This window comes from Geotrypetes seraphini, chromosome 1 (assembly GCF_902459505.1).
Source record: "Geotrypetes seraphini chromosome 1, aGeoSer1.1, whole genome shotgun sequence".
Taxonomy (NCBI): Eukaryota; Metazoa; Chordata; class Amphibia; order Gymnophiona; family Dermophiidae; genus Geotrypetes; species Geotrypetes seraphini.
In genome coordinates, this window is record NC_047084.1 from 296,123,993 (window position 1) to 296,150,434 (window position 26,442).

The window sequence follows — 26,442 nt, forward strand, 5'->3', positions numbered from 1 at the left end:
CAAATTATTGCATATACCACAAAAGTAGTAGTGCATGTAGTGTTGTGTAGCAGATAAAATCTTCTATTTGTATAGGGATCGGTGAACCAACCATTACACTCCATGGTAATATCATAGATCTTACATTTATTGCATTTTATAATGCCCTCCAGTCACATCCATAAAATGATTCATCTTCCCAGGGTCAGAAGGGCTCAAAAGTTCTTTGAGATTCTTTGTTGTGTAAAAGCAAACCTTAAAAAGGAGTCCTGAAAAGCCATATCTCAATTTTTTAGTTTTAGACACATATGCTCAGATATGGAAGAATGTAAGATTCAAAGTTGTTATTTATTTAACCATTTGTCTCACAAGGGTTATCTTTCTACTCTTGATTGTGCTTACAAACGTGCAAAATATATCAACAGGGATTTGCTATTTTTATAGCAGGATCGATCCTCTGATGAACAAGCATTTAATTGTATAGTACAATACTCATCCAAAATTTAAAATGTTGTATGTATTTTAACTATTATCAAAAAATATAGATCTGAAGACAATATATGTTCCAAAATATGTCACTAAAGGTGAATAATTGTGCTCAGTAAAAATAACACCAAGCCGCTAGCCACTAGTACATATTTTAAAACAACATTGGAATGTTTTGGAATTTCAATTGGATTTTCAGGATTCCTTTTTAAGGCTTGCTTTTACATGGCAAAGGAATCTCAAAGAACTTCTGAGCCTTTCTGACACTGGGAAGATGAATCATTCTATGGATGTGACCAGAAGGTATTATAAATGCAACAAATGTAAGATCTGTAAGAAGGTATACCCCAATCCAAAATTTACGGTCGGAATCAACCTTGAGATTAATTGAGGAAAAAAATCATGAAGTGCATTACAAAAACCCATGGCTGCTGTATTAGTAGATAAGCGGGATATAAATTTTTAAAATAAATAGAGAGCACATGGAATATAATGGTTGGTTCAATGATCCCTATAAAAATAGATTTTTTTTCTGCTACACACTACTTACTACATGCACTACTTCTTTTGTGGTGTATGCAATAATTTGTCCTCGTCCGAAAATATATGTTGGGTAGACCACTCATCTCTTTAAGACACACATAAGCAAATATAAAAATTGTTTACATAGAAATAGACTTCAGGAGCCCATGGTATTACATTGTTTGGAATGTAATCATGATTTTAAAGACTTGTAGTGTAATTGATCATATTCTAGATTGCATTGGAGACAGGAAGCAGCTCACTCCAGCGCAAATAATTTTGGATTCATAGACTTGAGAGCAAAGAGCCTAATGGCCTAAATATAAAGTTAGAGTGGCATCAGATTTTCAAGTGTGATAAAACTTCTTGACATAGGGATTGGTGCTTTTGATCAACAGGAAATGATGTAGCTGCACATTTGTTTAAAACCCTGTGGTCAGCGTCCGGCAGCCATCTATGTGAGCAGTGAAACACATGTTGTTGGTGTTATTTGAGAGCACAGGTATTAATTATTGTGCATTATTATGAACCTTTTACATCACCATGAGAATTTTTTATTTGATGGAATATTTTTGATTCTTAGGAGAGTATAGCATGTCCACACCCTGAGGTAGCTATGAAACCGAAATGCTGGCCATAATCGGTGTAACAGAGTAGATAAGTGTTGTGACTCTCAGTGTGTTTACTGCATTGCACAAAGCCACCAATTTTTTTTTAATATAGGAGGAGGGTTTTTTTTAATGTTTATGAGGTTTTCATCCATAATGCTTACCACTTGGTCACTGTAGGGTGAAGGTGGAGATCTGAGCTTTTTCCTCCCGATTATTTATTTACTGGTGACATATTTTGATACTACTTTGCACTGTATTTTTGTATCATAGTATTCATATTTGATCACCTGTGAGTGCTTTCTTCCTTTTTTTGGACAAATCTGAATTACAGCCAGCTAATGTCAATAATTAATTGATGGACAATTATTGATTGTTAACTGCTTGTTAACTAATATATTTGTGTGCAGATCTCAGGATCGCATGCAATTTAGAGTACCCCAATTTGGGCACCATTTTTAGGATTCAGGAGATATTACTTATGCAAGTAAGTTATTTTTGTGCATTTACATACACATACCTATGAGCGTTTTGTTATAGAATTGCCCTTCTAGTGTTGGGCATTCTAGTCTTGAATCACAATGGCTCCTTCACTAAAGGTTATTATTGGACTGTAGTGTACAGGTCTCTTTAGAAGTCATTGCCTTCTGAACTAAAGCATATGAAAGGCTATTCAGAAAACATGTTTTTCTCACAGCAAGAGGAATAGGTTTTGTCTTGATGAGATGGATTTTTATTAATATTACACCTGACCTTGGAATTCCATGTAAGCTGATTGTAAGGAGCTAAAGCCTGATCAGAATTGGGAAAGGAAAGGAGGGTGACTACAGACAATATCCTTTTGGCTTATGGAGCATTTTCAGTGGATTGGATTAATTTGTGTCTGTTTTAGTTGAAGCAATAAAATTATTTCTAAGGGTTGTTATCTTTAATTTCAATCTTCTTATATATGCTTGAATTAATTCATATATTTTTGTAACCCACTTTTGCTTAAAAGCATTTTATAAAAACAGAATAGAAATATTTGAGATGACATCAAATTAGCATAAATATATTGCCTGAAAGCTATATTAAGCTCTTTTCCTCTATCTTCCTAGGTGTGCAACAGTAACAAGAACTGTCATTGTGATCCAGGCTGGGCCCCCCCTTACTGTGAGAAGCCGGGTTTGGGGGGCAGTGTAGACAGCGGGCCCATCCAGCATGACAGTGAGTTCCCTGGGGAAGGTTTTATTTCACACATTGCTGCCTAACTGCACTTTCTAGATGTTTTAAAAAATGTTCTCTTATTTAATACACACACACAAAGCCTAAAGAATGTGGAAGCAGACATAGCAAGATGATTGCTTAGGACTGGAGCTCCTGTTGACCTGCATATAATTTATTATGCCTCTCCTAATAACTTAACCTTCCCCTACTGTGTGTTCCAGTATTGACAACTCAACATGACCACCATCAAACCAGCTAAGTTGGATTTCACCACAGCAAGGGGTCAAACAGTATAAATAGGATCCGCCTTTGCCAAAGAAGGTTTCCACCTTTACTCCATCTGATGTTATTTACTGGTACTTATTTACACAATTTCTATACGGCACTATCCATAGTGCTAGGCAGTTAACAAATTATAGAGTCATAATAAAACAAGAGATCTACTATACAAAACATCACAATAAATTAAAATTAAAATGCCCAAATCTTGTAATCAGTGTAAATAAACTCTTAACTTGCTCAAAAGATAGGCAGGAAGATCCAAATGGTAGGATTTATATACCAAGCATGAAGTCTTAAAGACTATACAAGCCGTTGTGGGAAGCCAGTACAGCTGGTGCATAACTGCAAAATATTAGTGAGATATGGTTAAATGTAGTGCTGTTAGATAAAATCTGGACTGCCGCATTCTTTTCCAATTGTATTATGATTTCATAATATTGTAATAGTCAAATAATGGCATTACAAAGATCTGTACAATCCTTCTGAAATTATCTTCAGGCAGAGCTGTTAACCCTTTCAGGACCATAAGGATCGTAGGCCAATTTTTGTGGTTTTGACGACATTTTTATGGTTAAAAGGGCTTGCAGATGCCAAAAAATTGATTTTTTTTGTGAAATATCATTATTTTTATTTAAAAAAATCACACTTCTGGCTTATGGACAGTGTGGCGAGTGAATCTTCTCGTCAATCTAGCAACGACGCTAATGAATGAATGTCGGAACCAGTTTGTTTACATAAAGGCAGTATCATATGGAATCCATACATATCAAATTTAGACAATCCCAATCAAAATGTATAGGATTTTAAAGTTATGGGACAAATATGTCCCTTGGTCCTGAAAGGGTTAAGAGCTCAAATATAGCATATTTTTTTTTATAAACAGGCCAATGAAAGCTGTTTTTGCCTATCAGATCTCAATGTTGGAGGCAACAGTTTAAACCAAGTCCTGTAATGCACAGGAAGCTAAAGCCATGATATCAACACTCGGGTAATGTGATCAAACTGATTTATCTCAGCTACCAACCTCATGTTTTCATTTTGTACAGTTTGCAATGTTTTATATCGTACTTGTGACAAACCCAGATATAAGGTGTTGCAATAATTACTTAACTCTGTACCGCTATTTGAAAATCAGTAATGTAAAGCTTTGGTTTTATTTTACCTAAGATCCAAACTGATAAAATGAGAATGGTATTACTTTAGATACTTGTGCTTAATTGCAAATTCAATATGACCCCCAAACTCAAAGTTTAATCCTTCACAGGCAGGGATACTTCCTGAAATTCAACTGGCTCATAATGGCTATTAGCAGATGACCTTTTGTAATCGTCATTCTTTTTTATCAGTAATCCTGTGCAAAAACGCATCATCCACTAGAAAGAAAATGGCTTTTTTTCTGTAGACAGGAGGTAATTGCAATAATATACGTGGATCCAAACAAAAAAATGAAAGTGCCATCTGCAGCTGCTGTTCTGCACATAAATAGCCTAGCAGAAAGAAATTTTTGTGAGCCTAATGCTCATTTGTATAAAACAAATCCACAGATGTGTGATTGCTCTTTTGTTCTCATTGGACATGCGCACGAGAAACTGTGCTTTCCACTGAACATTTGTGCACGTGTCCAGCATGCTCTCCCTGATTAGCCTGTAAGTTCTGCATGCATAAAATTTGTTTTAAATTCATAGTAGAAAAGGCGCACTCAGCCGTCTTTGTGTGGCTCTACCACATGGCATTCTGTATCAACCCCCTTAATTTGAAGACTGAAAGATCACTGAGCCACTGGGGAGCAGAAGACCCAACCTGGAAATTAAACACAGTTCCCTCTGCTTAGCAGTGCACAGAAACTACCACTGAGATAACCATTATTTACATATCCATTTTGAAATGCTGACCAGGTTTGGGAACCATTGATGTTAGGTGTCTCTAGTCTCACCTTACCGAATTACCAGAATCAATGGCTTGATTGGGAAATAGTGGCTTTGGCACTCACCTGCTTCATTTGCATGCTCTAGAAGTCTTTATGTATATGGTTAGTTCTCTTTGACCTCCTTAATACATACTATAGCTTTTTAAATCATTGTTCCTGTTTTTATTTCAGATTCTGAAGCTGTAGTGATGGCCATATTGGTAATATTCCTGCTGCTTTTGCCAGTGGCTGCATTTGGGATTTATTATTGCTATCGAAAGGAGAATTCACTCCTGAACAAATGGTTGAAGAAGAACAAAGCAAGATGCAGGTAAAGGGGGGTAAGAGGGAGAGAAGTGCAAATGTATGTCCTCTGGGGCAGTTGGGGTAGGGGGGACAGAGAAGGGGACGTTCCAGTCATCATGCAATGGTGTTGTGCATTTTTGCCAGGAATGGAGCCGTGAGTCAGAAGGCAAATGGTGGCCATGCAAATGCCAGCTTCATCCTCCAAATGTTGTCGCCATCCAGTAAAGCTGTGAAGCCTAACAAAGTAAGATTCTAAATTCCTACCAGGAGGAGGCAGCCTCTGTCCCAGAAATAGCAACTGATTGGTCAGTGACCTCCAGTTTCTTACAGAGCCACAGCAACTCTTGCATAGTTTCCTTTTGCCAGGGAATTTTGGAAAATAGGCTGCTAGCCTTTTCTTCACTGCTGGCCTCCTATCATTCACACTAAAAAGTCTGCTGTCTCTGAGGCCACTAATTACTGTGAGGTTCAGATAGAAATCAGAAAGAAAAATTACATCTAGGAAGGTGGAGTTAAGGGAAATGAAAGCTGGTATCTGTGGAATGAGAAGAAGTGTTTTTAGAGACTGGTGTATTTATGGAGGTGGGGTGTAGAAGACTGGAGTCTGGAATCTCCAGATGAGGAGACTGGTCTCTGTGGGAGCAGAGAAAGGAGCTCCACAGCTGGCTGAGTGAGATGGAGAAGAGACTGGAGTCTGAAGAAGAAAGAGATCTGGCTGTCCTAGACGAAAGAAGAATAAGGTGGCAGCTGCTTGGTGGAGAGAAAGAGAAAGATGCAGGTGGCTAGATTGGATAGAAGTAGCAAAGGAGTCAAGTGGATGGGTAGGGGTAGATAGATGGAAGAGGCTAGCTAGTTGGTGGAGAAATAGTGAAAGAAAGGTGCTAGGACAGCTGAATCTCATGGCGAAGTTCAGTAGAAGGTATGGAAAGGAAGAAACGGAGATGTCAGAATGGAGGGGAGACAAAGGAGGCAAGAGTGAGGAAAGGAAGAAACTGCAGTCAGTCAGAAAAACAGACTTTGGATTTGGAGAAGATAGAACAAAATGAAAGAACCAGGGAGAGACACAATGAAATAGAAAAAAAAAGGTCATGAAAGCAAGAAAATGTGAACAGACAGGAAAACATGATGATGTTCTAACTCAGATAATCAAAAAAGGTTTATAGTATGACTAGTAATATTAAACAAAGGAAAAAGGATCTCAGAAATCCACACCAAAGATCATTACAATCTCAGTTGGCTTAAACGTGGATGGAGGTTTTCTTTCATCAATCCTTAAAAAACCTTCAGATTGTCAGTTTGTGCACACAATCAGTTTAATTGTATTTTCATTTTTTCTTTTACTATAAATACTTTTAAATGATCCCATAAAAATCTACATGATTTACTACCAAACACCTTATGCAGTTGTAAAAGAAATTGCGCCCAAAGTGAGTAAAGCTATTATGCCAAACTGTCGCTCATAATATTAATGAGGAACACTTATCTTGCTAATATACTTTAATATACTGGCTCCAATATAATGAGGTTATACAGAGTTATATTTTGGAGAGAATTAACAACTATAGTTGTGCACAATATTGTGCTGTGGTTGTTTCTTGAAAATCTTGGTCCTGGTACTTATCCCCTTGGTGGAGGTGACTGAGCATAATAAAAAAAATTTTAAAACTTTAAAAAAAAAAAAGTTTATTAAAATTATACTAGTAACAGGTAGTTGTTATTACACAAGGCATTACATTAATAGGAATTTATATTTGAATGCCAATTTTATTAGAATTTTCCCATAAGTTTGAATATTCTCTAACGCAGAACATACCTCTGAGCTGCCTTAGGATACTGGGATATGGGAGGCTATGAGTGTGTTTCATCAATGACTCTCTGGTGCTCTGGTGACTTAGAATAAGCATTCAGTGGTTCTGAAAATGACTGATCAGATTGAGCAGATACTCCTATTCCATTTATTATTTTCTTATACAGTGATACCTTCCCTCCTTCCCCTCTCTTGCCCTTTCTCCCCATTGTTCCCACATCCCTTAAGTTAACTCAACTTGCATGTCAACTCAACTTGTACCCCACTAATCTTCTGTAAACCGCATAGAACTTAACGGTATTGCGGTATATAAACTGTTATTATTATTATTATACCTTGGAATCTGAACTTAATCCGTTCTAGAACCCCGTTCGAGTTCCAAGACAATTTTTCCCATTGAAAATAATAGAAACGGGATTAATCCGTTCCTGGGTCCCACAAACTCAAATTTTAACAGTAAATACACTGGATTTTAAGGTAAATATTAACAAATATTCCAAAGCAGCATTCAGATTCTGGGGCACAAACACACACATACAATATGCAGGGTGTTCGGATTCTAAAGCAAAGTTGGGATTCTGGGGCAAAATTTGCTTGAATTTTTAGTTCAGATTCTAAGTTGTTCGAGTACTGGGGCGTTCGGATTCCAAGGTATCACTGTAATTAGTTTTGTGCTATTGAAAGGGGCCAGATTCAAAGCTGAACTTTGTCATTCGTTGACAGACAGGATGAAGCAGTGTAAGATCCTAGCTCACTACCCTATCTACATGATGGCAGCAATATTGAGACACCTCAACACTATGGAAACCTGACATTAAAAAAAAATACAGATTTAGCAGAATTTTGTAGAAGTATGAGACGGTGTGATAATAACAGTCTACATTAACTATAATGAATGATGATGCAGTGATCAATTGAACACGGCCGAGATGGAGTACACTCATCCAGTACCTTACTTTCCAATCACCATGCACCTCATTCATTTTACATGCATTTTACTCCAATCTGATGATATTCAAATAGGTCTGGTCTAGTTTGTCTGGCTCCAGACATTTCCTGATCATTGGTGTATGTTTTAAAGGACAAATTCCTAGATGAAACTGGTGATCAAGATCTTAAATAAAACTTTTTGAACTTAAAAAAAAAAGGATCTTATCTATGAATTATATATTTTTCTATTGAAACAATATCCTAATCTTGTACTCTGTTGAGCTAATCATTCAAAACTGGACATGTACATTTTCCTTTTTGTTTGATTTCATCCCATTATCACTTGTGCTGCATCATGCTAACATGCACTACAGCAAAATAACACATACTAAAGTGGTGTGAAACCAGATAAAAAGGATAAAAACTCCAAACTAGCAAATATCCCCTTGTACATCCCAAGTGCTCTCCAAATCTAGCAACCACTAGAAAGTATATATATTTATCTTTCAATGAGTAAACTCTAATCCCTAGCATTTATGATAAAGATACTTGAGTGGTTAATTGAAGCTGTTTGACGGTAATTTGCATGGGTTTAATGTCAACTCTGTTACTTTTGAGCTTCCTGATGGTGGCTCCTGGTGACATGGATTCTATCCAGTAGGGGCTACACCAAATGGTTGATACCTCGTAACAAATTTAGTCTTGATCTTCATATTTTTTTCTTCTTTCTTTTCTTCTTCTTCCTTCTTTTTTTCACTTGTTCTTTTCTAGCCTAGAAGGGATACCTTTCCAGTGAAATCAGGTACTGTTCAGAATGGCTCCCAGCCAGTCAATATAGTTCGACCTCTTCGGCCTGCACCCACTCCGGTCAATCAACCATCAAAGGACCTGAAGCCCTGCAGACCTCCACCCCCTATAAAAAAATCTCCAGTGGTTCTGGCTAAAACAGTGAACTCGCAGTCCAAACTGCTCCCACCAAAGAGGCCTCTTCCTACCATTCCTGTACGGACTCCAAAGGTACAGACATTTTTCCATTTATTTATTTTTTGGGGATTTACAATATTAACCACCTCTATTAAGAGATTTACCCAAGGCAGTGTACAGCAGATACAGTTTAAAATACAACTTACAATTTTGTTAACAGCATAACACTAGTAAAATAACCAAATATAAACAAATACAATAAATGAGGTAAATTTGGAAATGGCAAATTGAAACCTAATAATAGGGCTAACATGAAACAGTATCAAAAATATGCATATTTAACAGCACTGAAATTCAAAGAACAAGAGATATAATACTATGTCAGTATAATATCAATGAAACACCTAATAAGCACGCATAAGAACATTCAGATAGCATAGATATGATGCTAATGCTTTTCTACAATGCAGTGTATCATATAGCTCAAGGGCCAAGTACATATATGAGGGCTGATAGAAAAGTAATGAGACTGTCTCTGGTTTTCTTTCCAAGAAGTAGACATGGCAGTGCTATACTGGTGCTTGTGAAGCTCATACATTGACGTTGCTGAACCTGCAGCTGGACTACCCATAGTTTTCATTGTTGGGTCACAGTGTAAGGAAGAACTTTGCACATTTCAGCATGGCAGATGAGGAAGTTGTCTCAGTGAGAATACGCTAGAGGTGTGTGATTGAATTTTGTGTTAAACTTGGAAAGAGTGGTAATAAAACTCTTGAAATTTTATGACAAGCATAAGGTGGTGAAACATCAATGTATGAGCTTCACAAGAACCAGCATAGCATTGCCACGTCTACTTTTGGAAAGAAAAACAGAGGCAGTCTCATTACTTTTCAATTAGCCCTCGTATATAGATGGGGACAAGCTGGGTTACAGGATAAATAGTGGGTGGCTAAACTCAAGGCAAGTTCTTTGTACAATTAAACAAGATATAAGGAACTGATCTAAGTTAGTGTGTGTATCAAGCTAATCCAGGTGCAGAATGAGTGTATAATCAGACACCCTATATGTTAAAGGTTATCTTGATTTTAGCACCCAGAGCCTAGAACCTTTTAAATTTACCTATAACAGGGATGCAGGAGCTCAGCCTTGAAACCTGTATGAGAAGGGAAGACTAGTTTATTATCTTGATAATTATCTTTCTAGTAGAAAGGCATATATGAGTCTTGACCAGTGGATTATTCACCTCTACTCATGGTTTGTGTAGAAGGTGTCATCTACATTTTTCAGCTCTACCTCTGCCCTATGCTCTTCAGTTCATACCAAAGCAGTTGAGAATCACTAAAAAGAGAAGAGGAACAGGGAACTCTCTACTCAGTCCAAGTCTGCTCTGACATCAAATTTAACAATTAGCAAAATGTCAAATAAAAATTGAAAAAACCAAGGTGGAACCCAACATGCCACCTACATGAGTGCAACTGGCACCAACAATGATGTGACTCCCATAACCTCCCATTTGTTATCACTTTTCTTTCATTTTTTCAATTTGGAAAAGAATCAGTTACAAGGCGCCTCTCCTCGAAGAGGCTCACCCTTCTGAGTATACATCGCTCTTCAGCAGCAACAGAAGGTCAAGTATAAGAAAAGTACACAAATATCTGAGACAGTAATCTGAGGCGAAAATAAAATCTGACAGGGCGAGCCATCAAAACTCATATGCCTTTCTACTAGAAAGAAGATCATCAAGATAAAAACTTAATCTTCCCTTCTAGTGCAAAAGGCATAGGGGACTTGACCAGCGGGACATACCAAAGCAATCCCTCTAACCTAGGGTAGGGCAGATCATCCTGCTGCTAAGGCAGAGTTCCATAAACACCAGCACGTCCATCCTGTAGAACTTGGTAAAGATATGAAGGAGCTTCTCTTAAAGTTGAAAAAACAACCAAAGTATTAGGGGTTATTTTGGACCCCTCCTTGACTTACAAGGATCAAATTGCAAATTTATGGAAGAAAACAATGTATGTAATGAGACAGGTGAAATCTTATTTTTTTGAACATCATTGGGCTTTGGCGGTTCAGATGTTGATATTATAACAACTTGATTACTGTAATTCTTTGTATTTAAACTTAAATTCAAAGATGTTAAAAAAATTGCAGCTGATTCAAAATACTGCAATGAGATTGATATATGGTCTGAAGAGATACAATGGTGTTTCTATATTTGATAAGAAACTTAATTGGCTGCCTATAGAGTGTGGCAGGGACGTTTGACTGGTCAGGTGGTAATCTGCCAGTGAACCCTGCCGCAAGGAGATATGTTTGTGACCTGCAAAGTTCCAATGGCTCCCATGCCTACTGGTGTGTTCAAATAAAGTTGACAGTGCAAACTTTTGTTAGGAAAAAAATTTCATCTTAGTTTAATTCAATTTCTTGGATTAAGTAAAGTCCATGTCAGATGTCCAAACAACCATTAAAGCAGAGAAAATTAAAAAAAAAAAAAACAAGAAAAAAATTCCTTCTGATTAAGGTTTCATACAGTTATGGTTAGAACACACTGGCAAAACACAGGCCTTGCCACTAGGAACAAAAGAAAGTGGCTTGAAAACACTTCTGGTCTTAATGAACAGTTCCACCACAGGACCTTTTCCCCAACAAGGTAAAAATAAGAACATAAGAACATAAGAAGTTGCCCCCGCTGAGTCAGACCAGAGGTCCATCCTGCCCAGCGGTCCGCTCCCGCGGCGGCCCATCAGGCCTAGTGCCTGAACAGTGATCCCTGATTAATTTACCTCTAATCCCATCCCTATAATATACCTCTACTCTTATCTGTACCCCTCAATCCCTTTGAACCCCTATAGCTTCTTTGAACCCCTGTAGCGTGCTCCTGTTTATCACATCCTCTGGTAGCGCGTTCCATGTATCCACCACCCTCTGTGTGAAAAAGAACTTCCTAGCGTTTGTTCTAAACTTCTCCCCTTTCAATTTCTCTGAGTGCCCCCTTGTACTTGTTGATCCCCTTAATTTGAAAAATCTGTCCCTGTCTATTTTTTCTATGCCCTTCATGATCTTGAAGGTTTCTATCATGTCTCCTCTAAGTCTCCGCTTTTCCAGGGAGAAAAGCCCTAGCCTTTTCAGTCTGTCAGTATATGAGAGGTCCTCCATACCCTTTATTAGCTTAGTTGCTCTTCTTTGAACTCTCTCAAGTACCTCCATGTCCTTCTTGAGGTACGGCGACCAGAATTGAACACAGTACTCCAGGTGCGGGCGCACCATAGCACGATACAGTGGCAGGATGACTTCCTTCTTTCTGGTCGTGATACCCTTCTTAATGATACCCAACATTTTGTTTGCTTTCCTTGAGGTTGTTGCACACTGTGCCGACGCCTTCAATGTTGTGTCTACCATCACTCCCAGGTCTCTTTCAAGGTCGCTCACCCCTAGCGACCCCCATTTTTTAAGTGAACCCCCCATTTTGTAAGTGAACATCGGGGTTTTTTCCCTATATGTACGACTTTGCACTTCCCTATGTTGAAACTCATTTGCCATTTTTTGGCCCATTCTTCCAGTGTTGTCAGATCTTTTTGGAGATCTTTGCAGTCCTCCATGTTATTTACCTTGCGATATAGTTTGGTGTCATCCGCAAATTTAATAACCTCACATTTTGTTCCTGCCTCCAGGTCGTTAATGAATATGTTGAAAAGTAGCAGTCCCAGCACCGACCCCTGTGGAACTCCGCTTGTGACCCATTGCCAGTCTGAGTAATGGCCCTTTACTCCAACCCTCTGTTTCCTGTCCGCCAACCAATTTTTGATCCATCGGTGGACCTCCCCTTGCACCCCGTGGTTCCATAGCTTCCTTAGTAGTCTTTCATGTGGCACCTTGTCGAAAGCTTTTTGGAAGTCAAGGTAAATGATATCTATGGATTCCCCTTTATCCACCTGGCTGGTTACCTCCTCAAAGAAGTATAATAAGTTCGTGAGGCATGACCTGCCCTTGCAGAAGCCATGCTGGCTCGACTTTAGCTGCCCATAGTTGTCGATGTGTTCCCAGATGCTGTCTTTAATCAGTGCTTCCATCATCTTTCCCGGGACCGAGGTCAAGCTCACCGGCCTGTAGTTTCCTGGATCTCCCCTTGAGCCTTTCTTGAAGATGGGTGTGACATTTGCTATTTTCCAGTCTTCCGGAATCTCTCCAGTTTTTAAGGATAGGTTGCATATTTGTCGAAGTGGTTCAGCTATTCGTTCCTTAGTTCCTTGAGTACCCTTGGGTGAATGCCATCCGGACCTGGCGATTTGTCGCTCTTTAGCCTGTCTATCTGACGGAGGACATCCATCTTGCTTACTTCTAGTTGGACCAGATTTTCATCCTGCTCCCCCTTTACGATCTCCTCAGGTTCCGGAATGTTGGTTGTGTCCTCCCTCGTGAAGACTGACGTGAAGAACTTATTTAGCCTGTCAGCTATCTCCTTTTCTTCTTTTACCACTCCCTTTCTGTCCCCATCATCCAAGGGTCCCACTTCCTCCCTTGCTGGTTGCTTCCCCTTAACGTACCTGAAGGATGATTTGAAGTTTGTTGCTTCCCCCGCCAGTCTCTCTTCATATTCTCTTTTTGCTTTCCTAACCACTCGGTGACACTCCTTTTGGTGTTTTTTATGCTCCTTTTGGTTCTCCTCTGTTTTGTCCTTTTTCCATTTTTTGAATAATGCTTTCTTGTCACTTATCGCCTTTTTTACTGCATTTGTTATCCACACTGGATTTTTTGTTCTATTTTTTTTGCACCCTTTCCTGTACTTGGGGATGCACAGGTTCTGTGCTTCGTGCACTGTGCCCTTGAGTAGGGCCCAGGCATTTTCTACGGAGTCCATCTTCCTTGCGCTGTCGTTGAGTTTCTTTCTCACCATTTTCCTCATGGCATCATAATTCCCTTTTTTGAAGTTAAGTGCAGTCGTTGTAGTTCTTTTTACCTTTGATGATCCAATCTCTAGCCTGTACTGGATCATGTTGTGATCGCTGTTTCCTAGTGGGGCTAGTACCGCCAACTCCTTAGCGGGTCCCCCTAGTCCGTTGAGGATTAGGTCAAGAGTGGCATCACCCCGTGTTGGTTCCGTGACCAGCTGTTCCATGAAACAATCCCTCGTGACCTCCAGGAATTTGGTCTCCCTCATGCAATTTGAGTGCCCGATACTCCAGTTTATTCCCGGGTAGTTGAAGTCTCCCATCACCACCACACTTCCGCTTTTGCATACCTGCCTCAGTTCAGCCTCCAGATCCTGGTCGATTTTTTCCGTTTGTCCAGGTGGGCGATAGTACAGACCCAATTTTGTGTCTGCTCCAGTTCCTCCTGGTAGCTTAACCCATAGTGATTCCAAGTCGCCCGCCCTTACTGTTGTTTCCATCCTGGTTGAAGGTATGGATTCTTTTATGTATAACGCTATTCCTCCACCCTTCTTGTGTGACCTATCTCTCCTATATAGTTTAAAACCTGGTAAAGCCACATCCCATTTATTGTCATCAGTCCACCACGTTTCTGTGACTCCAATTATGTCTAGTCCCTTTTTGCTGGCTAGGACTTCCAGCTCTCCCATTTTAGCCCTTAGGCTCCTAGCATTAGTGTATAAGCAAAGTAAGTCCCGTTTGTTCGCCTTTCTTGCTGTTTTTCCTCGTGGTTTGGCGCTCCTGGCATCCCCCTCGTGAGTAGCCAAGCCTCGTCTCGGTCATCCTCCTCCTGTGGTGTGTCTGTTTCGTCCTCAGCTTGTTTCCCTGTTTTTGGTTGTCCCTCTGGAATCCGTTGTTCTCTATTAGTGCTGCTTGCCAGTTTTATTCGTGCACTAGACCCCTGCATTTCTCCCTTAGGTCCTTTTTCAAAAAGTTCCCACTCAGTCCTGAGCCCTCTTTTACAGTGTCCTTGCTCAATATCTTTGGTCCGTGTCCCCTGCATTGCGTCCTTAGGTTCTTTTTCCAAAAATTCCCTCTCAGTCCCGATCCCTTTTTTACAATGTCCTTGCTCCATGTCCATGGCTCTGGGCCCCTGTAATGCATCCTTAGGCCCTTGTTCCAAAAATTTCCACTCAGTCCCGAGCCCTCTTTTACAATGTCCTTGCTCAGCATCCTTACTTGATACTTTTGTCCGATGTGTCAGATCGACTGTCGGCTTTCCCCTCTTCCTCAGTTTAAAGCCAAATCTATGACGCTCTGGACGTTGCGTGCCAGCATCCTCGTCCCCTTCGTGCTCAGGTGCAGTCCATCTCTCCTGTAGAGCTTATTCTTTCCCAAGAAAGTTGTCCAGTTCCGTGCAAAAAGGAATCCCTCCTCTTCGCACCATCTCCTGAGCCAACCGTTTATTGCTTGTAGTTCACTCTGCCTCCATGTGTCCGCTCTCGGTACTGGCAGGATCTCCGAGAAGGCTACCTTCCTTGCCCTCAGTTTCAGTTTCCTCCCCAGGATCCTGAACTGATCAGTTAGTGCAGTGCAGGAATATTCAGTCCATTCTGCCTTCTCAAGGGCTTGCACTACTCTCAAGGAGTGAAAGTGAAGGCCAGGAACAAAAAATAATAATAATTTAAAAAAATCACAAAAACACTTTTCCCCTACTGCTTATGCTTTTATATTTTCAGGCCTGTGTCTTTGCAACAGCTGGCCACCAGACTCAATGATCCAACAGTCTGAACGGGAAGAGCAAACCCTGCAAAATGGTTTCCTCCCGCCCAAATCTGTACAGCAAGGAAAACTAGTGTGCCGCGGAACAGCGGTTGAAAAACACTGCTATAGACTACAATAATCAGTACTCACTGTGCTGCTAGTAGTATGTCTGCTTCAGCTTGAACAGAAGCTGGAAGATGTTAGAGATTTACTGCCTCAGACAAGCATTAAAAAAATCTTCCCGATGCTGTTTTAACACCCAAGAACTCAGGCCCCCCCACTGGTCCTCAAAACATTTTTGGGGGTGGGGGAATGCAGCCAGCAACCAATAAAGTCCCAGGGAATGCTACAGATGCCAAACAGCCTGCACTCATGCTATAGTTCTGAGCGAGCTCTGCTACAAGAGAAACAGTTCCTGAGCCACAGAAGTTTACCCCTTTAGTGCAGGCTGGCTAGGTAGGTGCCCTGAAACAGGATGGCCCTCCCAGCTACAGACCTCTGACACCAGATGTGTGTCCACTGAGGCATAGCTGACTCAGGCAAATCTGGATACTTCTGTAGCACTGAAAAGCCTCTGAAATTGGATAATAAAAAACAGAAAATAACAAACTGAAAACAGAACAGAAGGAGAAAATGAGAGGCATGGAGCAGTGTCAGAGGAGGCAGAGCCAAAAAATATAGATGCCGCCTTCTACATAAACTTGCGAGTAGAGGTGAATAATCCATTGATCAGGACTCATATGCCTTTTTCGCTAGAAATAAAGGCTTTCTACATCACTATATGGACTGAGAGCATGATGAATTGTCAGAAGTTTCCTATAATATGCAATGCTAATGTAGTCCACTTTGGGCATTTTTCAAAATGAGCCTGATAATGAAGTCTATGAAATAAACCTACTCGATGACAGTGATATTTCTCTCAGGGTCACAAATGCATTAAAGGTAGTCTAGTATAAGAGTATTACATGTAGTCTGTTGATCTTTATTTTATGTATTTTTTGAAAACACAATTGGAAAGAGCTGCTAGCTCATCTAGCCAATTTTAAGGGACAAAGCTGAAAGGGTGGCACTTTTCAGCACCACAAATCACAACTGCCACATCTATTCTCCAGAACTTCCTTCCCTTTGATGTATGGTTTTGTTTAATGTGTGTGGAAATATTTAGGAAATTTGCAGGAAGCTGTCAGTCTGTGAAATGTATACACACTGGCCCTGATTCTATAAATAGTGCCTAGCAGTGCTTAACTTGTAGGCCCCGCTCTGCACAGTTGCCAATCAATCACTAGGCGTCCTTTATAGAATCATGCCTAGCGGTGCCTAAGTGGATTTAGGCATCGCTGGGTTGCCTAGAGATAGGTGCCAGTATATTAGGCCAGCTTTTTACCTGGCCTAATTTAGTGGCACCTAACTACAATGCCTAGTGACGCCTAAGTCAACCATGCCTATTCTCTGCCCTTAACCACGCCTACTTTTCAGGTAGGCGGAAGGTGCATCGACTTAAGCATCGCTAGAGGCCATGCAGATATTTGCATGCAACCTAAATTAGCAATTTTTAATGGGTTTTTAATGGCATGGTCAATTACCACAGTCAAACAAAGAAAGGCAAGGGTGGTGTCTTTTCAACCGGTAATAATTACCACACCATTACAAACAATTAAGTTGCATGCAAAATTTAGTTAGGCATTGCTAGGCATCCATGATTCGGATGCCTAGCGGCACCTAACTGTGAGGCACCATTTATAGAATCAAGCCCACTGTTCCTACATTGCAAAATGGTGTCAGCTTGATCGCACTTACATTGATGTCATTGGATTTGTCTCCAGATTATTGCGAAGAATAATGCTCCTCATAGGCCGTTGCCTGGAGGTCCTCTTCATTCCAAAGAACCCCTCCTGGTGGTGGTGCCCCCCTCAAACTTCAAGCCACCGCTCACTAACTCTGCCACTCAGCTAGCAAAGCCACTGAGGTAAGTCTAGTTTGAAGCCAGCTCTGAGGATTGTGTTGGTGTTTCGCGGGCTTCTTTGGACCATAATAATGTACAACGGTGATGAAATGTATCCAGTGCTGCTAACTCTTTTCTTGCTGTTAAAAACATTCAGTATAATTTTTTTTTTTTAATTTCTTTTTATTCAAGATCCAAAGTATCACATGTACAATAAACCTTCTGTTATATCAATGAAAAGATAAATCAGAATAGACACTAATATAGCATATTCTGTAGAAGTTATTTAAAATGTAATATTAACAACCCACTATGTTTACATTCATGTTTATTAGGAACTTAATATACCAATTAAGCTTATAATAGATCACAATGATGTACAAAATAAAAAGACAAGATAAAAGATAAAGGAAAGGAACTCATTATAAAAACAGGAAATACTTAAATTTCACTTACACCAGAGCAAATACGGTTAATAACATTCCATGTCTGATTGAAATCCTGCAGAGACATTCACCAATCAGTTGAACGCAGAAAGGGGATCAATAAAACATCCCTCAAAAGTATCTGTGCTGAAGGCCTGATTAAAAAAAAAAAGGTTTTAAGAAGAACCTTATAAGATTTAAAATTATCTTCTGGAGGAATATGAGCTGGTAACTGGTTCCATAATCCTGGAACATAGTAAATAAAGGCTCTAGATCAATGGTCTCAAACTCACGGCCCGCCAGGTACTATTTTAAGGCCCTCAGTCTCCATAAGTGTCCGGCGGTTGCCTCCGATAGTTGTAACCTCACGCAAGGTGGAGTCCAATCGCATGCAGACGCAGGAAAGTGATTGCGTGAGGTTACAGCAGTGAGGCGGGCAACGTTGCAGAACGTGCAGCTTGAAGCAATGGTTGGAGGCGGTGCAGCTTGTGCTCGTGTCCGGTGCTGGAGGTGAGAGCTGTTAATACTTTTTCACTTTCTGCATGTTGCATTGCTTTCAGCTGTGTATAGCTGAAATTATCAGAAGCAATTAAGGAAAGATTTATAAACTATATTATAGTTTATAAATCTTTCCTTAATTGCTTCTGATAATCCACATTTCCTTAATTGCTTCTGATAATCCACATTTTAGATTTGTAGGTACTTGGAGGGCCACAGAAAAAAATACTTTTACTAAGGGGCGCTAGCCGATAGTCTAATGGACGTGTTAGCATTTAGTACATGCTAAATCGGCTAGCGTGCCTTAGTAAAAGTATTTTTTTTCTGGCCCTCCAAGTATCTACAAATCCAAAATGTGGCCCTGCAAAGGGTTTGAGTTTGAGACCACTGCTCTAGACCTAATAGATCCCATCTAGCTCTCTTAAGAGAAGGAATAAGCTCTTGTCTTGGCGAGATGTAAGAACTCTACCAGAAGTGTATGGAATGGTCATGGAATAAAGATAATCTGGCTTGATGTTAAAGTAAGGATTTTAAACTTAATTCTATAAGATTTTGGTAGCCAATGATATTGCAGAAAAGTAACATGATCATATTTTCGTCCTTGACCTAATAACCCGAGAGCCATAGTTTGAGGAGTTTGTAAGCACTTTAAGTTTGAAATAGAAATTCTAGTACAAACAATATTGCAGTAATCAACATTGAGACAAAGAGTGTATGAAGAAGAGAATGAAAAGTCTTTTCATTAAAATTACAAAGATTAGGGGAAGTTACAGGGAAATACTTTTAAAACCAATAGTAGGAAATATTTTTTCACTTAGAGAATAGTTAAGCTCTCGAGCATGTTGCCAGAGGATGTGGTAAGAGCAGATAGTGTAGCTGGTTTTAAGAAAGGTTTGGACAATTTCCTGGAGGAAAAGTCCATAGTCTGTTATTGAGAAAGACATGGGGAAAGCCACTGCTTGCCCTGGATCTTTGAGTTTAGGTCAGATACTAGTGACCTGAATTGGCCACTGTGAGAACGGGCTACTGGGCTTGATGAACCGTTGGTCTGGCCCAGTAAGGCTATTCTTATGTTCTTTTTTTTTTTTTTGGAGTAGCAAACTGTTTTATTTACAGCTTAGTGTCAAAACTGGGTATACATTGCTCTGAAATCTTAACCTATGCCTATTCCACTCTTAAAAAACTGTATCACACAACTTTCACTAAGCTCTTTTTCTGTCTGAAGATATTCTTCTCGATATAGATCACGGGGATCTTAAAGCTATTTTTGTTTTGTGAATCTCTTTAATACAGTTTAAATGCATGTATCTATGTTTACAAAGCAAGCTGGAATTAATGATTAACATTCAAAATAAGTTCAACTATCTTCCATACATAAAAATATCTTCAAATATATTAGTTATTTCACTTTAAATTGGCAAATGTTAAGGTAGTACAAATAAAAGTAGACAATTATGGTAGCTATTCTTATGTTCTAATGAAGTTCAGGTTCCCAGTTTACGGCCTAGTAAGATATCAGCCTTCCCTGGTATTTCTTATAAATACAGCCTCTAACTGATGGAAATGCATAAAAAGTTGAGTTGTGAAAAGCTAGATAACTTGGAAGCAGACAGTGGAATACCTTGTAACAAAAACAACCAAATTTAAAAATAGTACAAGCTTCTATTGGGAGATAGTGCAATTTGCGGAGATAAGATGTTACATCAGTGTCCCGCAAACTTTTTTGAGCTGCAGAACATTAAAGATAGTGCGCAGATATCGCCGTGTTGACATCGTGTGTGTCTGAAGGCCCTCCAGGCAGGCCCTGAGACGCCAGTGGGGGGTGCCAGAAGGGAAGAGGCACATCCTGTAGGCAGTCAATTGGCACCGGCACCTCTCCTCCTCCCCAGTGTACCGTGGCACACCTGAAATCTCAGGAGGCCCACTAGTGTGCCTTGGCACACAGTTTGAGATACACCGTGTTACATGATCCATTTTATCCAGATTAAAAATCAAGCGTACTGCTGTGCTTTGAATCAAAGTAAGCCTTTGAAAATGCTTTTTACAGCCTGCGAAATAAACCGTTACAGTAATCAGCAGTTGAAATGCTAATTGCTCAAAACAGGATTGAACAGAATGCAGCTTCCAGAGTGTAAAAAAAACTTTCATGTACAATGCATTCAATTGAGCCTCCATGATCAAATTCTTATCTAAATACATCGCCCAAATTTTTGTAACAGATTCTATAGGGTATTTTATACCATTCAATTCAAGGCAGTCTTCCATCAACCTAGTAGGGGTTACAAAGAGAAATTTAGTTTTCTGGGAGTTAAACTTCAACTTGAATGCATGCATCCATTCTTCTATACCACAGACATTACTGCAACAACTTGACAACAACAATCCAAAGGTAATGACACTGATGGTAAGACATAACATAACATAAAAATTCACTTGTATACCGCAAATACCATTAAGTTCTATGCGGTTCACAGAGATTAGCAATACAAATGAATAAGCATCCAATGTCTAACTTCCAAAAGATTCTATAAAAAGATGCGTCTTTAAAGCATGTCAAAATTGTTGATACGAATTTGAAAGTGTAAATATGTGAGTCAGATCCCTAATCGATAAGGCTGCCTGGAAGGACAGCAATCGTTCCTGGAATTTCTTATATTTGCATCCCTTTGCAGAAGGAAATGAGAATAGTGAATGAGATTTTCTAGAATGCTTAGAATTTGTAATGATGAAAGATTCCATAAGATACTCTGGAGTTAGACCTGTTAATGTTATCAGCTTAGCTGTATAATTTAATTCCCAGATTGGACAATTTATTCCCGAATAAGGATAGGTAAAAATTAAACAACAAAGGGTTTACTCCAAGTTTGAGAAAGGACCCCATCCAGCAATACTTTATAAGTCCTGGAACTTAAAAAGTCACAAAACCATTGGTACACAATGGATCTAGTATTCCAATTGGATCTAGACAATGAAGCAAGACCATAAGATCTACCCCTTTTAGGGTAAGTTATCTTTAAAGCAGTGATCAGCAGCAAAAAGTCTTACTTCCAGTGTGGTCGCATGACTGCTCAGTTCAGGGTAGTTAATGTATCAGGAAAACAGTCAAAAGATCTTCCAGTGTGGTCACATGACCGCATGGATTGGGATAGTAATGCATGAAGATCGCATTGAAAACCATTCTTAGAGTTCAAAAGGTGCCAACACTACTTGCAAAACCTGAAATATATACCCTGAAAATAAGCCCTAGCATGATTTTTAAAGATGCTCCTAATATGTCCTACCCCAAAAATAAGTCCTAGTTAATATCAACCTCCAAAGCCCCCCCCCCTGGCCGAATGTACCCAACACTCCCTGACTCTATCCCTGACATTAGTGCTGCCTGATTTGTTGAAAAAATTGGACTCATCCCTGCTGCTGTAGGAGGCCTCGGAGAGGAGGTATGTCAGCCTCACGGTGGGAGGGTTGGTGGAGTTCTGCTGCACAGGGGGATGGGAGGGAGGGATAGAAAGATGCTGCACAACGGGATGGGTGAGAGGGGAGGAAAGATGCTGCACATGGGTGTAAGGGGGGAGAAAGAAAGAGAAAGAAATAGGGTGGAGAAGAGGGAGAGATGATTGTTATACATGAAAAAAATAAGACATCTCCCGAAAATAAGCCCTAAGGTGTTTTTTGGACCCAAAATTAATATAAGACACTCTTATTTGTGGGAAAACAAGGTAGTTTCCATCCTGTCACCTAATATAACTGCTTTTACTTTTCTTCCCACAGACCCATGCCTCCCCAAAAGTGAGTATCAGACTCATTGTTTATACATTTATTGCCAGAATTACTAACACATATTGATAATATGAGTTCTTTTAACATACGTCCCATTTTATACAATGGGTCTTAGTTACTAATAACAGACATTAATGGTGCCAGTGCATGCTTATGTGGTAACAAGTGTTAGTAACTCACAGTCACAGAAAATAAGCTGGGGTTTTGGAAACAATATCTTCTCAATTTGACGAATGTATACTATTATTCAGCCTACCGTTGGCCCAATAATAAGGGCTGTACACTGGCATAGCGAGGGTGGGAGGTCCCCAGGGCGGTGCCCCCCCCCTTCTTCCCCACCCTCCCTGCCACGTGTGACCCTTCCTTTCCCCTCCGCTGTACCTGTGTAGCTTCCCCATTGCGAGCAGCATCTCCAACTTGCTGCCGGTGTCGGCTCTCCCTCTGACGTCGCATCCTAGTTGTGGGAACCGGAAGTAACGTCAGAGAGGAGCGCTGAGGCGGGCGCAAGCAGCAGTTGCTCCTCAGATCAACTCCTTACTGAGTGTCACACCTCCCTGTTCCGAAATACTAATTCCTACTTCTCTCTGTGCAAGAGTATATGTCTGTCTGTATCTGGTATGTCCTATACTGTGTATGTAAAATTTAACCCATTCTGGGCTCTTTTGGGAGGACGGGCTAGAAATTAATTAATTGGACTTAATTGAAAGTTAGGCCCACAACTTGTACAGCACAATTCTATAAAAAGTATGTGCCTAGTCCAAAGCATGTAGTTGACAGTGGGCGTGATTGGGGGGTAGATCATAGGCATGTTTTTGAGTTAGGTGCATATCTTTGACATAGGTGCCATTGTGCACACAAATTAGGTACAGGTATTTAAGACAAGAAAACCCTGGCAAAAATAGGGTACACTTAAATGTTGGGATTACTAGCAATGCTTAGGCAGCTCTAGGCACGATTTTATACAGTGTGAATAATTTTTCTAGAATTGCGCTTAACGCTGCACTAGTTGACACCGATTGTTTAGGCGACATATGTAGAAATTGGGCCTTAACGTATGCTAAGGCTAACCTTTAGTAAACATGCTAAGCTTTAGTAAACAGCCCCTAAGTTTGTACCTGAGGCAGTGGAGGGTTACATGATTTGTCCAAGCTGACAAGGAGCTGCAAACTGGGCTTCCCTTGTTGACAGCCCGCTGCTCTAATCACTAGGCTACTCCATTTTCTATCCCTGCCACCAGCTGTCATTAGAAATAGTAGGTGCACAGTATACGGATGTTTGTACAGTTCATACTTTACAACAGAAATTTTCAACAGTGCAAGTTGTGATAGTAGTACCTGAAGACAGGCAAACAGAAGAACACCTCGCCTTGGGATATAAGCAGAAAGACATGGGAGACATCTTTTCAACCAACGATCAAATCTTTATTCAGATTAAGTTGTCCCAACAGATTGTCTTCTAAAGTGTGTTTTGGAATCCGTGCCAACCACTAAAGTGTCCCCTGAGGAAGGCGCTGTCCTCCATACGCTGAAACTGGGGTCCTTGTTGGGACAACTTAATCTGAATAAAGATTTGATCAGTGGTCGAAAAGACGCCTCCCTTGCCTTTCTGCTTGTTTGGTAGTAGTACCTGTGCATTATGCAATTATATGGGCAACTTGAAAATTGCCCCCTTTATTTTAAAATAGCAACAAATCACATGAAGGAAAAAAAAATATTTGGTATATGCTCTTGAATAGTGTGTGTGGGGGATTATAGGGCTTTTACCACACGTTAATTTCATGCAAGAGTGACCTGTAGTACTGAGCTTCCACAGGTTAGTCACTCCTATAAAATACGAATAGCACAGCTTACAATCAACTGTACAGGCTGCACTATTCAGATTGTCTGTTGGTACTGGGGCTACAAAGCTCTAGCCTGTTACTGGGCAGCTTCTTAAATGGTCAGCATCACATCTCTAACCTCTTGCTACCTAATTGCAAACACTCAATGCCACCCCCCCCTCCCCCACCACAGTCGTCCACCCCAGACTCTCACAATCACTTGCGGTCTGCTCCGACTGTCTCTTACTGTAGTAAAGTCGGGCTAGCAGCTCCTGATTGGTGTAGCCCGACTACTACAGGAAGAGGCGGTCGAAGCAAACCGCGAATTAGCAAGTCTACGATTCGCGAACCGTGAATTTGCGGGGGAACACTGTATCAACTTTTTGTCATTTGTGATATGCAGATTAAACTATACTAATCTTTAAAAAGGCAGAAGATATGCAGCATCACTTAGGGAGGGGGGAGGGTTAGAAGATGCTAATTATAGGTGAGTAGGGAGATTGGAATGCTGATCAAGATGGAGAGGGGCTTTGGAAGATTCTGATCAGGGTTGAGAGGGTTGGAATGGGGATTGGAGGGGTTTTGAAGATTTTGATTGTAGTGGGATGGAGGCTGGAATGCTGATTTAAGGTTATTTATTTATTTCGATTTCTATCCCGTTCTCCCAGAAGCTCAGAACGAGTTACAAGTAGACATTCACAATCGTTTGAAAACAGACTAGTCATCATGACAACAGATAGGTTACAGTAGACAATAACAGAGCTTATTCTAGAGACCAGACTGGTCATAGCGAAGAGTACTAGGAGAAGTATATTGAGGAGGCAGTTTATAATGGCCCGATTGGCGGAAGAGGAAGGTCTTTACTGCTCTGTGAAAGGTCATTAGTGAGTCTAACGACCTGATCTGCGTGGGTAGTTGGTTCCATAGCTGAGGTAGGAAATGGCTGAAGGATCTTTTGTACGCCGTACTCATTCGGAGGGATCACCCTTCGGGAATGCTGAGTCTTTGTTCTGCTTTGGAGCGGAGGGGGCAGTTAGGGGTGTATAGGCATAGCTTGGATGCTATGTAGGCTGGGGATTTTTGGTAGAATCTCTTGTGTGTCATGACCAGGGCTTTGAAGATGCATCGCTTTCTGGCTGGTAACCAGTGAGCTGCATAGAGCGCTGGAGTAATGGGGTTGGAGAGGGTTTGGAAGATGCTGATCAGGGCTGGGGTTTAGGATCTGAATGCGGATCATACTTTTTTTAAAAGCAGCAGGCCATTGTAAGTACATGCCAATAGCATAGGCACACTAACTTCTACCTGCTGGTGCATTTACCATGCTGCAACTATCTGCCCTATAACTGTAATGCAGATGCTAACCTTGCTTCCATGTCACTGCAGAGGCTTTGCTCTCATCATGCATTAATTTTTATATATTGCATTATATTATCATTTGTATACCGCATTACCTTCTAGTTCTATGCAGTTTACAGCTAAACATTCTCAGGAATAACAATTCAAAATTGTTCAATTCAGATAATCTCTTATAAGAATTTATCAAATATATACATTTTCAGGAGCTTTCTACAATGTTTATAGGACACTGTACTAGCTATTAACTGGCTTAATTCTTTATCTCTAACTGCTGCCTGAAAAGAAAATAATCGGTTAAAGGCATGGCATGGCAACTGCAAAATTTTTACTAAACCCTACTTTCATAAACGTTTAATGCAAGTTAAAAAGCCCAGTGTTTGCTAACAAATGCACATCCCTATCTTAGGGCCACTGTTGTACTGTTTGAATCCAAAGCCCTTTAAATTGCATTACTCTCTGATAGCTGCTAGAATCTAAGAAAATATAAGGATCATTGGAATGAATAAAAATAGCAACTATAATGCCTGTGTTTTGGAATTATAAATTGATAATCCTGTAATGTGAAGTGATGCATCATCTCTTTGTTTTAGGCTAGGTCCAGGAGCGAAATTTCAATCAACCTCCTTCCTATTGAAGAAATGACAATTGGAGTCAACATGACCTAGGCGTTATTGAAGAAAAACCTAATGGTTTTGATATTTGCACTATATAAAAAAAAAAAAGTACCAGGACATTTTTGGGTTTTTTTTTTTTAGTATGAAAGAATGTACTTGCTGTAAATGTCTTAGGAAAATGTTGCCACTGAGGGGTTTACAATGTCTTGCTATACAGCAGGGATTTCTTTCCCACTAAACATTTTTCTGAGGCTTGCAGAGAAATCCAAAAGGGAGAGTCCTGGTCTGGTGCCTACAAAATATCCATGAAGGATGTTTATTTTTTTTCCATCTTGCCAAAACACAGCATAATAGCTATGAAAAGATGTGCCTTACTCTTTCAGAATTCATATGTGTCTGCTGTCCGTGAAGGAGAATCAT

At 40.1% G+C, this 26,442-nt stretch overlaps 1 protein-coding gene across 1 annotated transcript in view; it reads left to right on the plus strand.

The window, feature by feature from the left end:
• LOC117364557 (disintegrin and metalloproteinase domain-containing protein 33-like) overlaps nucleotides 1–26,151 on the plus strand; it is a 313,992-nt gene extending 287,841 nt beyond the window's left edge. Inside the window, exons 18-24 of the mRNA XM_033953874.1 lie at nucleotides 2,693–2,801; nucleotides 5,182–5,320; nucleotides 5,440–5,539; nucleotides 8,804–9,049; nucleotides 17,415–17,557; nucleotides 22,225–22,242; nucleotides 25,999–26,151. Coding sequence (XP_033809765.1) covers nucleotides 2,693–2,801; nucleotides 5,182–5,320; nucleotides 5,440–5,539; nucleotides 8,804–9,049; nucleotides 17,415–17,557; nucleotides 22,225–22,242; nucleotides 25,999–26,050 — 807 coding nt within the window. The 3' untranslated portion in view covers nucleotides 26,051–26,151. The remainder of the gene's footprint in view (nucleotides 1–2,692; nucleotides 2,802–5,181; nucleotides 5,321–5,439; nucleotides 5,540–8,803; nucleotides 9,050–17,414; nucleotides 17,558–22,224; nucleotides 22,243–25,998) is intronic.
• Nucleotides 26,152–26,442: the final 291 nt, after the last annotated feature.